Genomic DNA, 15,267 nt, shown 5'->3' with positions numbered 1-15,267 from the left:
TTTGGAGTAAGACTCTTTAATTGTGCTGCAGCAACATTACTAACATTTTCTTCACTTGAAATGGAAATCTGTTTAGAAGATTCTTACAGCTACTTCAGACTTTACTGGAAGAACTTGTAAAGAATGTCTAAAATGATGTAAAATAAATATTTGCAATATTTACATGTTTAAAACCACATTATTTAATGTTCTGTTTGTCTCTGTTTTATCTCTCAAGTCTTGTAAGCAGATAGAATGAAATGGCTTTTGGTTGAGATAGATTCTTTATTTCAAAAGGCTGAAATATGTGAGTAGTACCATGTAGAACAAACTTTCCTCTGTTTCCTGCTTCTTTATTAGAAAAGGCAGAAGAAAAAACAAACTATGGTTTGAGACTAACAAATGGCATGCTGGTAGCAAGACTTTTAGAATTTGTATGCCAGCAATACCATGGGAGTTAGAGGTGTTTATTGTTTTTGTGAGCGTTCTTAATATTACCAGCCTGTAATGTAACTTCAGTACTTTACTGGTCTATAGCCCCATCTACTGCCATTTGTCCTGTAAGTGATTTTCTCCCCACCCTTGATCTGTCCATTAAGCTATCCTGTCTTCACACACGTGGTATTTTCCTGTCCTTCATGTTTATCCTCACTTGGAGGCATAATAGTATTTTTACTAAAATGTAAGTTTATTGGAATTCTGGGGTGAAATGATGTGTGGAGCTCTGTGGATTTTTGGGGAGGGGTTCCCCACTCCTGTTGGCAGATCCAGGCTCTTGGGAAGCAGTATGTATTTTATCTTGTATATGCCTGTTTATGTGTCTCAGCTCCATCTGAAGCTGCACATTGTGGCTGAGCTCCCAGAAGGTATAAATCCCTGTCTGACCACTAGCTAGCCTTTTGCTTCTGGTTACATACAACTCTCACTGCCTTTTTTCACCACCATCTCTGGTACTTGTCTTATGTGAAACTATTGAAGTAACTTACTGTAAGACATCAGGAACAAGGTGAAAGTGTGCTGTTGAGAATGATGGATTTAGGGATTGCCTCCTCGGGAGTAACTATCTTGCGTAACTTCAAGAAGAAGTTAAAGGAGGGAGACAGTTGTTTGTTCAAATAGTCTGTCGTCTCTAAGATCTATTTTTAAGAATTTATTCTATGAGAAGTGTGCCATATTCATGAAGAAGAAATGCTCATTGCTGGAAAGCTGCTATTTTCCAGTGTCCGGTAATTTTTTTTCACCTTGAAAACAATCACTCTGATAATATTTTAGTCATACAGTGATGTGCTATGTTTATTACCTTTATATGATAAGAAGCACAAAATCTTTCTAGATGATACCTAATTTTTTACAAGAAAGAGTATTTAATTATACAAATACTGTTGTGCAGTAGTTGTCCTTTGTGTCTTATGCTAGGAAATGCTGCATGTGGCATTCTTTATACAAGGGTAGTTTTTTCTATTTTGTTCTCCTTTTGGAAAATCAGTATGAATTCATGTTATGATTTTGTACTTGGCTGTGGCTACTTGTTACACTTGAAAACCTGGTGAGTATGTCTTCCCGGTAAGAAACTCCTCTGTCTCTTGTAGCAGTTACTGACTCTAACTAAAGTTTTGCTGCAGCGACCTAGATGAGAGGTAACTTCAGGGACTACTCACAAACTATAAAAGATGGCTTTAAGGAGAAGGAGGAAAAAAACCCTGTGAATAACTGCGCTCTTAAATGAGTGACAGATTGTGTGGGTGGCAGCATCTAATGAAATATTCTTTGTCTCTTCACAGCCAGTACCTTGAAAATTACCTATGGATGAATTATTCTCCAGAGGTGTCCAGTAAGGCATATTTAATGTCAATCTGCTGTATGGTGAATGAGAAGTTCAGAGAGAATGTCCCTGCGTGGGAGGTAACCAATTTCAATTACAGCTAGAATAGACTTTGATCTGCAAGTTGCAGCTTTTGTGGTATGCTCACTTATACTGACAGAAAGTAGCAAAGCTTGTAGTGTTAAAAGTAAATGGTACCTCAGCTGGAATGTCTCATGTGGTGAAGTGTGTATTCTTTTTGGAGGAAGCAATGGAAAATCACCCGATTCCTTCTAGTGCATGAGTCCTTTGTTCTGCTGTGCGATGCCTTTACATCATCATCATCATCATTTGCTTTTTTGGCACCTGACAGAAGTCAGGCATTTGGAGAGAATTCTTGCTCTGATATTGAAAGAAAAAAGGATTTTTGTATCAGTGGATATAAGAAGGCACCGCTAGAAGTCTAACATACTATCCAGTAGCATCTTGCTTAAAACCTGTGGATATGCTTTTGTAGCTTTTTTGCATGAAATTTTATAGTAAGATAATCTTTTATTCTACTTTTCTGTGTACTGTTTTTTGTAATAATAGGTTTAGAAATTATTTAAGTGCTCCTGCAAACGGTCCAGTCCTCACAGGCCATCTCAACAACAAGAGCTATGCAAGCATTATTTCAAAAGTGCAGTTACTCTGATCGTAGTGTTATTACTTTGGTGCTGGCAAAGCCAAAGGATTAGTAACTTGCTCATATGATGTCTGTGTCTGTCTTTATTCTAGCATATGTACTAGATGCAAAGTGACACGTGTCTGTTACATTCCAAGCAGCTTAATTAAATTTGTTGTTTAGTACATGGCTGCCCTTGTAAAGACACCATTTTGTCTCAATGATATCCTGTTTCCTGCTGAAGTAGCTGAATTGGGGTTCCGCAACTGTGATTAATCTCTGGTGGGTTTTACCTCCTTGCTTTTTTATAGATCACTAAACAGCTGCCATAGTTTTGGCCAAAATCTACCAATTCTCTTCTAACCAGTGTCATTGTATGATAATTCTGTGCGATCGCCAGTTGAACATTTTGGACTCGACGATCTCAGAAGTCTTTTCCAACCTAAATGATTCTGTGATTCCCACAACACAATCTACTCCAGTTGTGCTTCTTGTTGAGTTTGTCTTATGCGTCACTTGTGTTAGACTATGCAGAAGACAGTAGTCCCACTAAAAGCATTCCCACAGTGTGAGGATATTGTTAAGTCTGTTCTTGTGCTGCTTGGTCAGAATAAATGAAAAAGAGAAAAACTAATCCTTCCTTCTATAGATTTAAGTGGATTTAGAGAGCTTAAACTGTGTTACGTGAATGAAGATTGAAATGGTTTGTATTGACCTGACTCAAAATCAACTTCCTCTTCTCTTTGTAGACGTTCAAAAAAAAGCCAGAATATTTTCCCTTCTTTTTCAAATGCATACTGGAAGCATCACTGGTTGAAAGTGACAGTGAATACTCTCTGCATGAACAGACAGTCCTGCTACTTTTCCTTGATCACTGCTTCAATAGTTTGGTACGTTAAAAGTAACTAATACTTCCAGTGTGTTTATGCTGTTCTGTGTTAATAGCAATTTAGTTTGAGCAGTTTAAGAGACAGATGAAGCAAAATTCCCGTTTAAGGAAAAGATGGTACTGTGGAGGGCTTTTACCTCTTTTTCATTATTGCTTTATCTCTGTCATCATGTTTGCTGTTTTCTAACACAAGGTCATAGAAAAGACTTGAAATTGGAGGGCTGGCACTTACTGCAGTTTAAAGGCATGTATTTTGACTTGATTTTAAATGGTGCTTAAAAATAATATGTATTTATATTTTTAAAGGCACTTTACACTTAAATCAGATGACATAACTGCTATGCTCTTTTTAGTTTGTGAAATTGCACAAAATGATTTCCATTAACTATTGAGAAAGAGAGTAATTTTTTTTGCTTTTAAAACCTGGTTTAGATAGTATTTCTATCTGCACTTCTGCATTAGTTTTAACAAAGCATTTGACCAAGTTGTGTTCCCAATCTACAGTTAAAACACAGTTATAGATCCCAACTAATGAGTATGGAGAATAATTTACAATTATCTGTTGTATGAAACAGTAGTCTGTTACCTCTCTTGCTACTGGGCTTTTTCTTTACTTACATTGCGCGCAGGATGTATCAAGGTTTGCACAAATAAAGAAGAAAATCATGTGTCTCAGACAAAACAATTTAGAAAGTCTAGTATTTGATTTTGGAATTAGGAAGGATTACTGGAGCCAGTAGTCATCCTGAACTTTAGGCGTATAGTTTGAGGCTGTATTTTTCTGTAGTGGCCATGGTAAAATGGATCTTAATCTTAAAGGAGGGTTTGGTGGTGATTATATGGAATCCTACTTAAAGAAGGCATTTCTCATACAACATTTATGGAAGCCAGTAAAAAAGTGCCTGTGAAAGCATATTGCTGTTAGAAGCTGCCCTTTATGATACACAGAACAGGGTAGTCGCAGTAGTGTTGTAAGTAAGGAGCACTGAAGTGTAAGGTTTCAGAAAGCTGAGGGTTCAGTATTTGTCCATAAAGACATATTTAAAATGACGATGGAAGTTTTTCAGTAGTTTAGGAAAAAAAGAAAGACTTTGTGGGTCCAGATCACAGGCAGAGTTGGAGAGGGAACATTTGAAACAACAGTTGACGTTACATAAATTATAGGGAAAATTCAGTTATTTCAGATAATGGGAAGAGTGTAGATGAAGTGGGAGAAACTAGATAAATGAAGAGCTTTGGGAGAGAAAGAATAGAGTAAAAACATAGAGAAAGCACAGTAAGAAAGCTCAGGTCAAGAATAAGAAATCACTGAAGAAGGAACATCAGTTCTCGTCAACTTCTATGCTAAAAATACTTACCTGACTGTGGCTGCTGCTGAAGTATTACTAAGAACTGAAAATCCGTGAAAAGAACATAAAATGCCAAAGTCGTCAACAATTTTTAAGTGTTACTGGGTAGGGCTATTATGCAGTTTCCTGTTAGGCAATTGTGGAATATTTTTGTGAGATGGTAATGTACATTGATGTATTTTTGTATTATAGGTGCATCAGAAAACATAAGAATTCTAAAAACATGGTTTCTGTCTGTAACTTTCTAACAGGAAGTGGATTTGATCAGAGGTCAGGTGCAGCAGCTCATTTCCTTGCCGATGTGGATGGCTCTACAACCTGTAAGCATAACCCTGTAAACTGGCAAAGCAATCTTCTAGGCATTATCGAAGTCCTATAAAGTGAATTCTTAGGGAATACCATCATGGAAATCTAGTATTTAAAGCTGCCTGCATTGCTGTGGAATTATATTTTTGTGTGCTTGGTAAAATTCTCTTTCTTATTTGTTGCTAATTTCCATGTAGTTATAATTACTAATTAATTATGTAATTTTTCATAACACTAAGTTCTGTTGCTTGTAGCTTCTTTAAGCTATATTGTAGATAAGGCCAAGAGATCACAGGGACTAGGGAGTGGAGCTGACATCTAGCAATGGCTGGACTCTCTAGCAGTATTACTGTCTTGTTTTATAGCGGTACTTCCTGAGATAAATCTGGGACAGCTATTTATTTGCTTGTTATATTTTTTTTTCTGTTTTAATGAGAAGACTGGATTGTATTTTTAATCTCTTGTGAAAACAAGGTTCCTTGGTGACTGAGTAACATTTTAATATTTCAGAAACGACTGGAACAAGAACTGAAAAAGACACCAAAACTAAGAAAATTCTGGAATCTAATTAAGAAAAATGATGAGAAAATGGATGAGGAGGCAAGAATGCAGTATGTTACAGAAACCTTTTTTTCCTGTTAAGTCCAAAGCCCTTAATACATACTTTTATTATGTTTCAGCTAAAATAAATTATTTCAACTAAAAAAAAAGGTTTTTTTTAAAAAAAGATGGCCAGTAAGAGTAGATCATATGTGGTCTCCTGGAAACTATTTTGTTTTCCAGCAGTCTTTATGCAAAATTCTGTTATAGAACTTAGTATTTATTTTGATCGGTGAATTTGTGATACCAAATCTTAAAGCCATACAATGAAAGGCATAAGAGAGTATTCATGTAGTTACTTGTGTTTTTTCATGTTTAGCTCTTAAGCAAACGGCTTACACAAGAATTTGAATAAATTTGTGTATATCTCACCAAAGTTAAATGTTCCAGTACTTTGTGTTGCAGTGTGGTAAGGTGTAGGTGGTGACATACATCTCCTCTTTGACTCAATAGAAGCATGGATTGCTACTCAGTTCTGCGTTAAAAATGTAGTCTCTGCTAATCTGTCTGCCTGAATGCAGAAAGAAAATTTATTATCTAAACAGTTTAGGTGTCTTTCAAAGCAACCTGCTACCATTATATAAAATTTAAAGGAGCTAAATTTGTATTACTGAAAGAAATAGTTTACTTCTAGTTTGCATTTAAGGAATATTAATGTTTTTGTCATATTATTTTAGAGCATATCAGGAGAGAAGATTTCTTTCGCAGCTCATTCAGAAATTCATTTCTGTGCTAAAATCAATACCTGTCTCAGGTAACTGTGGTTCTTATGTTACTTTGTTATCTGGTAGTCTGTCTAAAATTCTTCCTTGTTGCTGAAGCAACAACCTCTTAGGATACCAACCTGAGGTTGGAGACCTTATCTGGATGGCTTTTAGTGAAATCCATGTCTGCCTGCATGGATTTCATTGTAAAATTAGTACTCAAATTTGTATATGCTTTAAAAATAAAATAGCAGAAAGCTACTTTAAACTTCTCTTTCTGTTCAGCATGGACTTAATAAAAAAAAATATACCTCTGGGTACTGATATTTATTGTGTGCTTACAGCCTTCTTAACAGCATTAAAGCATTTCACACATACTCTGATGCCTTGTTAAACAGGTGGTATAAATGCATATCGTAAGGCTCTATTCTGTTAGTACTGTTGATTTGTGGTAAGAACAAAAGCCTAAGTGAATTGAAATTCTGTGAGATTTGACTGTTTTAGAAGTCATCGTGACAAGCAAAATTACATGCTTGCCTGATTTAGAATGGAAAAGTGTTTATACAGGGAAGTGTTAGCCTTTTGACAAAAAAGGCTTATTATGCTCTAAGCACAGCACAGTTTAGGTGAAATCACTTTCTGGAGTTCTGCTTTTGCTCTTAAACTCTTAGCAAACTTCAGCTCTTAAGTGAGCTGTAAGGGGAAATTCTGTGTATTGTGTCTTCCTCAGAAAGGGTACCTATTCCCTCTGTTTTCTCAGTTAACGCAAGACCTTTTAAAGAATATTTACGTTAACAGTTCTTTAGAGGCTTTAGGCAACAGATATTCATTAAAGCAGACTTGGTATGTGTTTTGACATGATTCTGAAGGCTTCTTAGTAGTCACCACTGAGTACCTTTTGGATATTGTTAAGGCCTTTTGCACACACCTTGATTGCAGCTTTTAAACAGGTATGTTTGAGTACCCGGAGTTAGACGTTCTTAAGACACTTAACAGGCCATTTGGTATCTTTCTGCATTTTTATATCTCGCGTTGCTTGGGTTTCTTTCAGGGTGGATAGTAATCACTCCTGAACCTCTGGTTCCGTTACATTCTTATAACCAAAATTTTTCTGGTTTGCAATGGAAGAAGATTGTTTCAGAAAGAGAATAATGTGCTAGTGAACTTTTCAATCTTGTTAAAAGCTAATAGTGGTATATTAGTAGCACTTGCTAGATTTTGAAAGAATAGGTCAAGTACGAACATACTGTGGTGTGGATCAATCACAAATAAATTACTTTTTTTTTTCTGTCTAGGTCCAATTTCTATGGACAAAGTTCATTATTGTGAGAGATTCATTGAACTCATGTTAGATCTTGAGGTAAGTTTTTAAATTGCTTCAACCTGTTTCCAGGTGTACTTATCTAGATTTTAAATGCATAAAGTCATTATTACAGCCTTACTCCAATTAGCAGGTCGTTATGTCGCAGTTGTGCATATGGTTGCTTTTGTAGCAGTGCCTCCACATTGGGAACTGACCAGTAATGTTTATAAACCAGATGAACCGTTAGAGAAAGCTAGCATCCTAAATTGCTCACCAAAGAAGACTTTGTTAATTGGAGTAGTGGTGATAATTCTGGCAATTGATGAAAATGTGTGACACTTTAATCTGCTAGGAATAACCCAGAAGTGCCCTTCCCAATGCATCATAGGTCACATAAAGTATCTTTTGTGTTGTGGGATATAGTCCTAGAAAGCATCAGCAGTTCTGAAATGCAAACTATTGTTATTTTACTAGAATTCATTACTTAGAAGTAACAGTTTTGATGATCTAGGTTTGTTACAGAATAATAGGAGGCAGAGTGAGATTTTCCAGTATTTTTCAGCAGATACTGAGAAAGCGGGACAATTTTAAGCTTCACAGTACCAGAATTAAAAATAAAAGACATTAATTTACAATTTCTCACGTGAGTAGCAATTTCTTTAAAATAACTTCATTTAGAAGACATTCTGAAATAAGACAGTGTTCTGAAACAGTAAGCCTAGGGAACTTTAAAACGTCTTGATCTTTAACTGATACAGACTGTCCTCTGCTAAATCACTTAAGTAGCCTGTGCACTTGGGAGCAATTGAATGAATTCTTTAAGTTAGAGGTGGTTGTCTTAGGGATGTGTCTTAGGGATACTCTCATAAATGAAAATACGTATTTGAAGTTAAACTGAAGTCTGGCTGTTAGGCAAAATGCTTAGAGGCAGGACACTTAATGTCGGTTTTCACTAGGTACTACAGGAAGGTTAGAATTCAGACAGTTTGAAGTGTGTTTAAGTGACGGGAACATGTCAACGAGCTGTAATTCCAAGTGTTTCTGCCTTGGTAGCATGTACTGTGTTAATGGGTGCTTTTACCTATGTTGAGGTCTTTTTCAGAATATTACTGTTTCATCATATTACGGTATATAGACTGCCATCAAAACCTGGTGATTTGATAATTTGAAAGGAATGAGCCCATGGAAAGTTCTTAGGGTTTCCCGAGTTTGGTGTTTATAGTTACTGTGCAGGGCAATTAACATTTTCTACTAGAGATTATTTTCTTTATCTTAGTTCTAAACACCATGTTGATGCTTTTTGGCTAAATTCAGTCTGTAGATTCCATTGAGAACAACTCATTTTTCTCTTGAGTTCTTGAGGTGTACTACTGTATGCTGTTGAACAGTTGCTACATATAGCAACTTAAGCTATTTACGTTGAGAAGAAATGTTCTCCGTTTTGTTTACAAAGAGCTTTTATAGGTTTTTAATTAAAATTTGAAAAATTCTTAGACCTAATTTGAATATCTTACAAAGAATAGTAGAGACCATACCATATTTAGAAGAAGTACAGTTTGTAGTCTTGAGAAAGACAAGCATGAAATTAATGAGTATGGAAACCAAACATTTAAAACAATGTTGAAGACGCTTAACATATCTTTGGTAGCACATAGTCATTATGTAGACAATAGTACAACAATTGCTTTATTTAATTTACTTTTATTACTGGCAGGATGCAGTCTCAGTAATGGCAAGTTTATGCTGTGCTCATCAGTCATATAAAAGTTTGTGTTCATAACAGCTTGCCTGCATAAAACCGATGGCTTACATAAATGCTGCTTTAATATGAGAACCTCTGTTGGGGTATTAGATATGTAAATAACTGCAGCATTCTATCTTGATATGCCTTGAAATGGAAAACTATGAGAAACCATTTCTCACATTTTGAAGAATTGCTTATATTAATGTGAGGTTGTTTACCACAGGCTTTGCTTCCCACACGGCGATGGTTTAATACAGTGTTGGATGATTCCCATCTTGTTGTGCACTGTTACCTGTCCAGTCTTGCTAAAAGAGAAAAGGAGGGTCATCTGTTCTGCCAGGTGAGATAAAAAGATGCTGAAAATAACTTTTTCATTCTTACGCAGCTCTGAATACTGCACTTGTTTTGGTTTATATTTCTTTATTAAGACAGGCTTTTCTGTTGGATGCAAACTACATGTTTTTTTAAATCCTTCAGGCAGTATTTCTTACCTGTACCTATGTGTGTTGCTTGCTCTTACATTTCTTGTCCTCGTTTTGAACAGTTCTTAAAAGGACATTCTAGAAAACAGTGCAGCTTCTGCATGCTTTACCCCTCATGTAGCAGTTGTCACCAATGCATTCTTCAGCGCTCTTTGACCTCGGACTGTTCTACAGTGCAGCAGTTTTTCACTGTTGTCCTTCTGTTTACTCAGTCATAGACAGTATTGCTTTTTATGGCAGGATCTGGAGATCTGTCCCCTTCCCTGCATTGCAGTTGCTTTTCCTGCTGCTTGCTGTCCTTCATCTCTGGCATTTGTTCAGTTTCTCTGAGGGTCGTTATTGATGGAACACAAAGCCAGCAGCATATCTGAATAATTTTCTTCTTCTGAGCTATATAATCTCATTGAAATGTACGATGAATTCCAGAGCGGGCATCAGAGAGGGCAGGAGGGAGCAAGACCTCTCCCTTTTGATAACAGCAAGCTGTAAGTTGGGTTCAGTGTCTCAGTGAACCTCTGGCTAGATCACCTTAGTGCAATTAGTTTCAGTTTCAAGTCCCAGTATGTAAAAGAAACTAGGTTGGTTGTGGGCAGTGCTGTAATTTCTGTGGCTTGCAAAATTTTGTGCATCAGCCAAGTATGAAATTCAGATACCACTCCTTAGTCCATTTCTTCTAAAATTTTGAGGAGCTGTTGTTTGCGCATGGTGCCCAGGTTTTTCCTCTTGAATTGTGTTTTTGTTTGTGGTGGGGTGTCTCTTAACTGTTAATCCACTAATTTATATGGATGATGATGTCGCAGCTTTTAGATATGCTTAAATTCTACACTGGCTTTGAAATCAATGATCAGACTGGAAATGCTTTGACAGAGAATGAGATGACAACAATTCACTATGACAGAATTACTTCGCTACAGGTAGGCAGGTGATTAAGGGCTTATGGGAGGGAAAGTATTTGGTTTTGTTGTTTTAGTCTAAATTGCATCTGGAACAGGCAGTAAGTTATTTCCCAAAGCAAACCCCTTACTTTTCCTCGTGTGTTACAAAATAGTTTTAACTTGAGTTTCCTATACCATGTCAAAGACACTTTGGTGTTATGTGACTAAATAATGTGCTCAAGCAAAACACGACCACTTTTGATTTGATATTATTGAGATGAACTGCTCCCATTAAATCTATTCAGAAGGGAAAATTAAGTGCTGTAGGAAATGAATTTACAATTACACAGTAGGTGGCACCATTTCTTCAAGATCAGCACACATGGTAGCAGTAGTGGTCCCTTGTACATAAGAGACGAAATAAAAATTCACATTATTTGTAGTCATATAAAGATGGTTACACTTTTCAGAATTTTCCCCATCAGTTTTAACAAAAAAGAAAACCCCAAAAAAACCACAAGGAAGCATGGTGAAATTAAACTTGTTCCTTGTTTTTTTTAGTTGCCTACATGGCTACATGTCTGCCTCTGTTTCATTATAATGATGGAACAGGTGCTGATAGGAGAGTGTATAGAAAAGACACTGTGTGGAAGCACAGGAGTAAAGATGGTGCTAACTAAGAAAAACAGATTTCACCTGGTTTTTATTTCTGTCCTAGTAGTGTCCACAGGGTGCTACATGTTATGAATCAGAAGAAGCTGTGCTTTTTTATAACTATTTATGTTGTTATTAAGTTGTTTCATTAGTATACTTACATTCAGTTTTGGGGAATTGGTCTTTTGTAGAGAGCAGCATTTGCACATTTCCCAGAGTTATATGACTTTGCACTGTCAAATGTAGCTGCAGTAGATACTCGTGATTCTCTGGTGAAGTTATTTGGACCCCTTAGGTAAGTGATCACAATGAAATTTAACATGAAATCAAAATTCTTTGTTCTCAGTCTGCTTTAGTATAACAAATTTGTAGCCTTTTTTCTTTCTGACTTCTCATGTGACTTCTCAGGTCTTTCTGCCTCGTCATGGTGCCTTTAGGTCTGCTGAAATAGTGAGACAGGGAGCGTTTGTCCACTAGTGGTAGAGTACTAGAATTCCAGTATGAGAAAAACATTTTTGTTCATCTTTTTTCTAATGAATGTGAAAAAGTACTAACTTTCTAGGAAATAACTAGCTGCTTAAAGTAATTGTAGCAGTGGTTAACTACTCTAAGTTAATTACTAACTTTTTAAATTTAGCTTTTTTTCCCTCCGTTCTGTACAAAAACTACAATAGAAATCTTAGAAGTATACCCCAGTGTTAACTGTACTGTATTGTAAATGCTGTGATTAGAAGGATAACAGTCTGTATTGTGACAGAGGCAGTGTGTGCTCTGTTGTTTGATTCTGTTTTAAGCTACATGTCTTGAAACTATAAAAACCACTCACACCTTGCTCTGTTTATTGCAGGTGAGTGGTTAGGCTACACTTGCGGCTGAACGGGCTTCGCCCATGAAGTGCTCTAGAGCGCTTTGTAACAATGCAAAAAATAACGTATCTCAAACTTCAATTAAAATCCTGATCTACAGTTGTTTGGTCGCTGATTAAATTCATAGTTGCAATTCGCTTCTTAAGAAAAAAACCTAAGCTGTGGTAAGTGCTCTTCAGTTTCAGTGTGTCACAAGCTTCTGTTCTGCCTTCCGCTGTGCAGCTCAAATATTCTCCACCGGGTGGCGTCATACCTCTGCCTACTGCCGCCCCTTGCTGAGGGGGAAGACTCGAGCTATGACAAGGAGTTTCTGCTGGAGTTGTTGGTAAAAACATAATTAATATTGCTTGTATTTCTTCTTTTGCAAACTGAAGACGTAGATAAATTTAGTAACTACACTGTAGTAAAGTAGCCATTTTATTACCTTTTGCTGAACCGCTTGTGAACCACAGCAGTGTTATAGCAGTGAAAGGCGTAGTAAGGTGAGGTTTAAAATCATATTAATTATTTGAAAAGGTTTATTTATAAATGTAGTTCCCCTGAGAAACTAGTATGTGTTGTAATTGTAAAGGTCAATAAGCAATCTCAGCAATGGTTTTGAGTTCTGGAAAGATTTTTGATCTTTATGTAATAACCTGTTTGTCCCCTTTAAAAACAAAAATACCTGCTAAAGTGGATCTAGATATTCAGTACCTATTTGGTTCCTCAAGCCTATTTGAAATACTGTTTGATGCACATAATGGGGTTTTTTATAGTAAGTGTATAACAGTAGTACTGTAGGCTTCTAATTTGATATCAGTATTAGAATGGCATAGCTGTTTTTAACATCTTTTTTGTAGGCTTATTTTGTGGCTGTTGATTTTTCTTAAAAATTGTTCATGTACTTCCCTAAGGTTTAGACGGTAGTAATACGATGCTTGTGGATGCCATGGAGAGATACTTATTCAGGTGACATACTGTAATATGGGATGAGTTTTTTTCTACCCAAGAGGAAGTTAAGACTAGCTCTTGCTGAATGAGCAGTGTTTGTTAGCTGTTGACCGTGGAAAGCAAAATAAATTTTATTTGAAGTTGACTGTCTGCTAAGCCTTGACTGAATATTTTCTGTTGTGCCATACTCTGCTGAGAAGCCAAATGATTGACTCTAGTACTATGATCAATAGCTGGACTGTATGTTTGTTCATCTTCTGATGTCACTGTGTGCATTTATTTATATGTAATTAAATAAAAAAAAATCAAAACTTCTTAAAAGAGAGAAAATGGCAAGTAACCACCAGCAGTCTTATGCCTTAGTGTGCATGTTTCAAAAGAGCTTTATTGTCCCTTTTTTAACTTAAAGAAGTTTAAAATACATCCTTTCTTTTAGGTATCCCGTCATGAACGACGAATATCTCAAATTCAGCAACTCAACCAGATGCCTCTTTATCCCACAGAGAAGATTATTTGGGATGAAAATATTGTACCAACTGAATATTATTCTGGAGAAGGTATGGTTAGTAGTTTGGTAAATGCTGAACAAGACAGTAAATGCTGCAGAAAAAGCAGTTGTGATGTCTGTGTTCATTCTGTCTTCAGAACCTACTGGAAGATGCCTAAGTACTGCATGTATCTTAGAGTAAGGTCAGCTTTTTTTGAGTTGTAAATCGGGAACCCTGAGATGAAATTGTTAGCAAGTTTATAGTTGATTTAAAGAAAAATCCAAAGGCCTATGTTTAGACAAAAAAATTTACTTGCTTGTAATCTAGGTAACAGATGTGCTGTACCGCACAGGAAGTTACTGTAAGGTGAAACAGGTTGTCAACCTGCAGCAGAAAAGCTGTTGTCTGTGCTTTGCTCTTAAGTACGCTGAGGAAAGCTTTTTTAAAAAGAGGGGGGAAAAAGGCTGATGATGGGAGGAAGTTAACACTAATTATCTTACTCTTTTAGTTCAAGGTGGAAGTGTATGCTTAGTCACTGAAAGGTAGTGTATGCACCTGAAATTCAGAATCTAGTGTTACTGCTCAGTGTGCTCATGATCAAAGTAGCAAACTGCAGGTATTGCAAGCAAGGAGTTATTTGATTTTAAGCTTTGCGATAAACGGCACATATTTTTGTTCACCAGCTTTAAAAAACTGTTTTAATGTGGATCAAGAGAATTTTCATTTGGAATCAGAAAATTTTAATTTGGAACATGGAAATTCCAAATAACAACACATTTTTGAAGACTAGTATAAAGTATGTTTCTAGTTTGAGCAAGGAGTGTTCCATACCTTCCTCCATGTAGTTTTGATTCAGAGGGTTTTTTTCGTGTAGGTACAAGCCTTAAGTTCAGCTTCTTAGCATAAATGAGGTTTTCAGGATACATTCTCTGTGAACAAGTATTAATGAGAAGAATGAGATTCCTGAAATTTCATGCCTTTAGGTAGGCAGGGTTATAGGCAGCAAAACATCTTTTTCCAAACACATCTGATACAAATGCCATCTAGAGATCTGCCCCAGAAGGGTATGATGCAGGCAGTTAAAAGCTGGTTCAGGTTCTTCTGAATAATAGGTCTGATGATGGGGTTTATCCTTTAAAAAAAAACCCAACAAAACAACAAAAATGAGACAAAGCCACTCCAAAACAAAAAAAGTGCAAAACCACAAAGCAAAAACCTCAAAGTAATTTCTGGGAAATTAATACATAAACCAAGATTATTTTTTTTTATTTATTTTTAATGTATGTTCTGAAACATTCAGGTTCTTAAATACAAGTTAAGGCAGCTTTAATGTAATTCAGACCGTATTGAAAGGCAGCCTTTGCAGTACTTGTTCATGCAATGTGTGTTTATTTTGTGTTTTATTGGCCAGAAATATTAATCACATTATATGTATTATTGCTGGGGCTTGGGGGGGAGGGTGGAGAAAGCAGCTCATCACACCTGTTTCTGTGCTGTTTTGTGACTTTTAATAAAGCATTAAATGTTGTTAATAGTGAAATGTAATTTTGGCAAGTAACAGTGGTTGCTAGTGGTTTCCTCCTTCTGTGGTGATCTCTTTTGCTGTTATTATCTTGTATTGATAGCAGTGCTG

The 15,267-nt window shown here is 36.3% G+C and overlaps 1 protein-coding gene across 1 annotated transcript in view; it reads left to right on the top strand.

The window, feature by feature from the left end:
• Window positions 1-15,267, top strand: part of AQR (aquarius intron-binding spliceosomal factor) — a 55,657-nt gene that overhangs the window by 3,653 nt on the left and 36,737 nt on the right. The window contains exons 5-15 of the mRNA XM_055793782.1: window positions 1,761-1,881; window positions 3,194-3,334; window positions 4,934-5,002; window positions 5,499-5,599; window positions 6,266-6,342; window positions 7,588-7,652; window positions 9,563-9,679; window positions 10,622-10,735; window positions 11,542-11,645; window positions 12,439-12,541; window positions 13,583-13,703. Coding sequence (XP_055649757.1) covers window positions 1,761-1,881; window positions 3,194-3,334; window positions 4,934-5,002; window positions 5,499-5,599; window positions 6,266-6,342; window positions 7,588-7,652; window positions 9,563-9,679; window positions 10,622-10,735; window positions 11,542-11,645; window positions 12,439-12,541; window positions 13,583-13,703 — 1,133 coding nt within the window. The remainder of the gene's footprint in view (window positions 1-1,760; window positions 1,882-3,193; window positions 3,335-4,933; window positions 5,003-5,498; window positions 5,600-6,265; window positions 6,343-7,587; window positions 7,653-9,562; window positions 9,680-10,621; window positions 10,736-11,541; window positions 11,646-12,438; window positions 12,542-13,582; window positions 13,704-15,267) is intronic.

This window comes from Falco peregrinus, chromosome 1 (genome assembly GCF_023634155.1).
Source record: "Falco peregrinus isolate bFalPer1 chromosome 1, bFalPer1.pri, whole genome shotgun sequence".
In the NCBI taxonomy this organism is placed as follows: Eukaryota; Metazoa; Chordata; class Aves; order Falconiformes; family Falconidae; genus Falco; species Falco peregrinus.
Note: the sequence above shows the minus strand (reverse complement) of the source record. Positions and strands in the feature narration are given on the sequence as shown.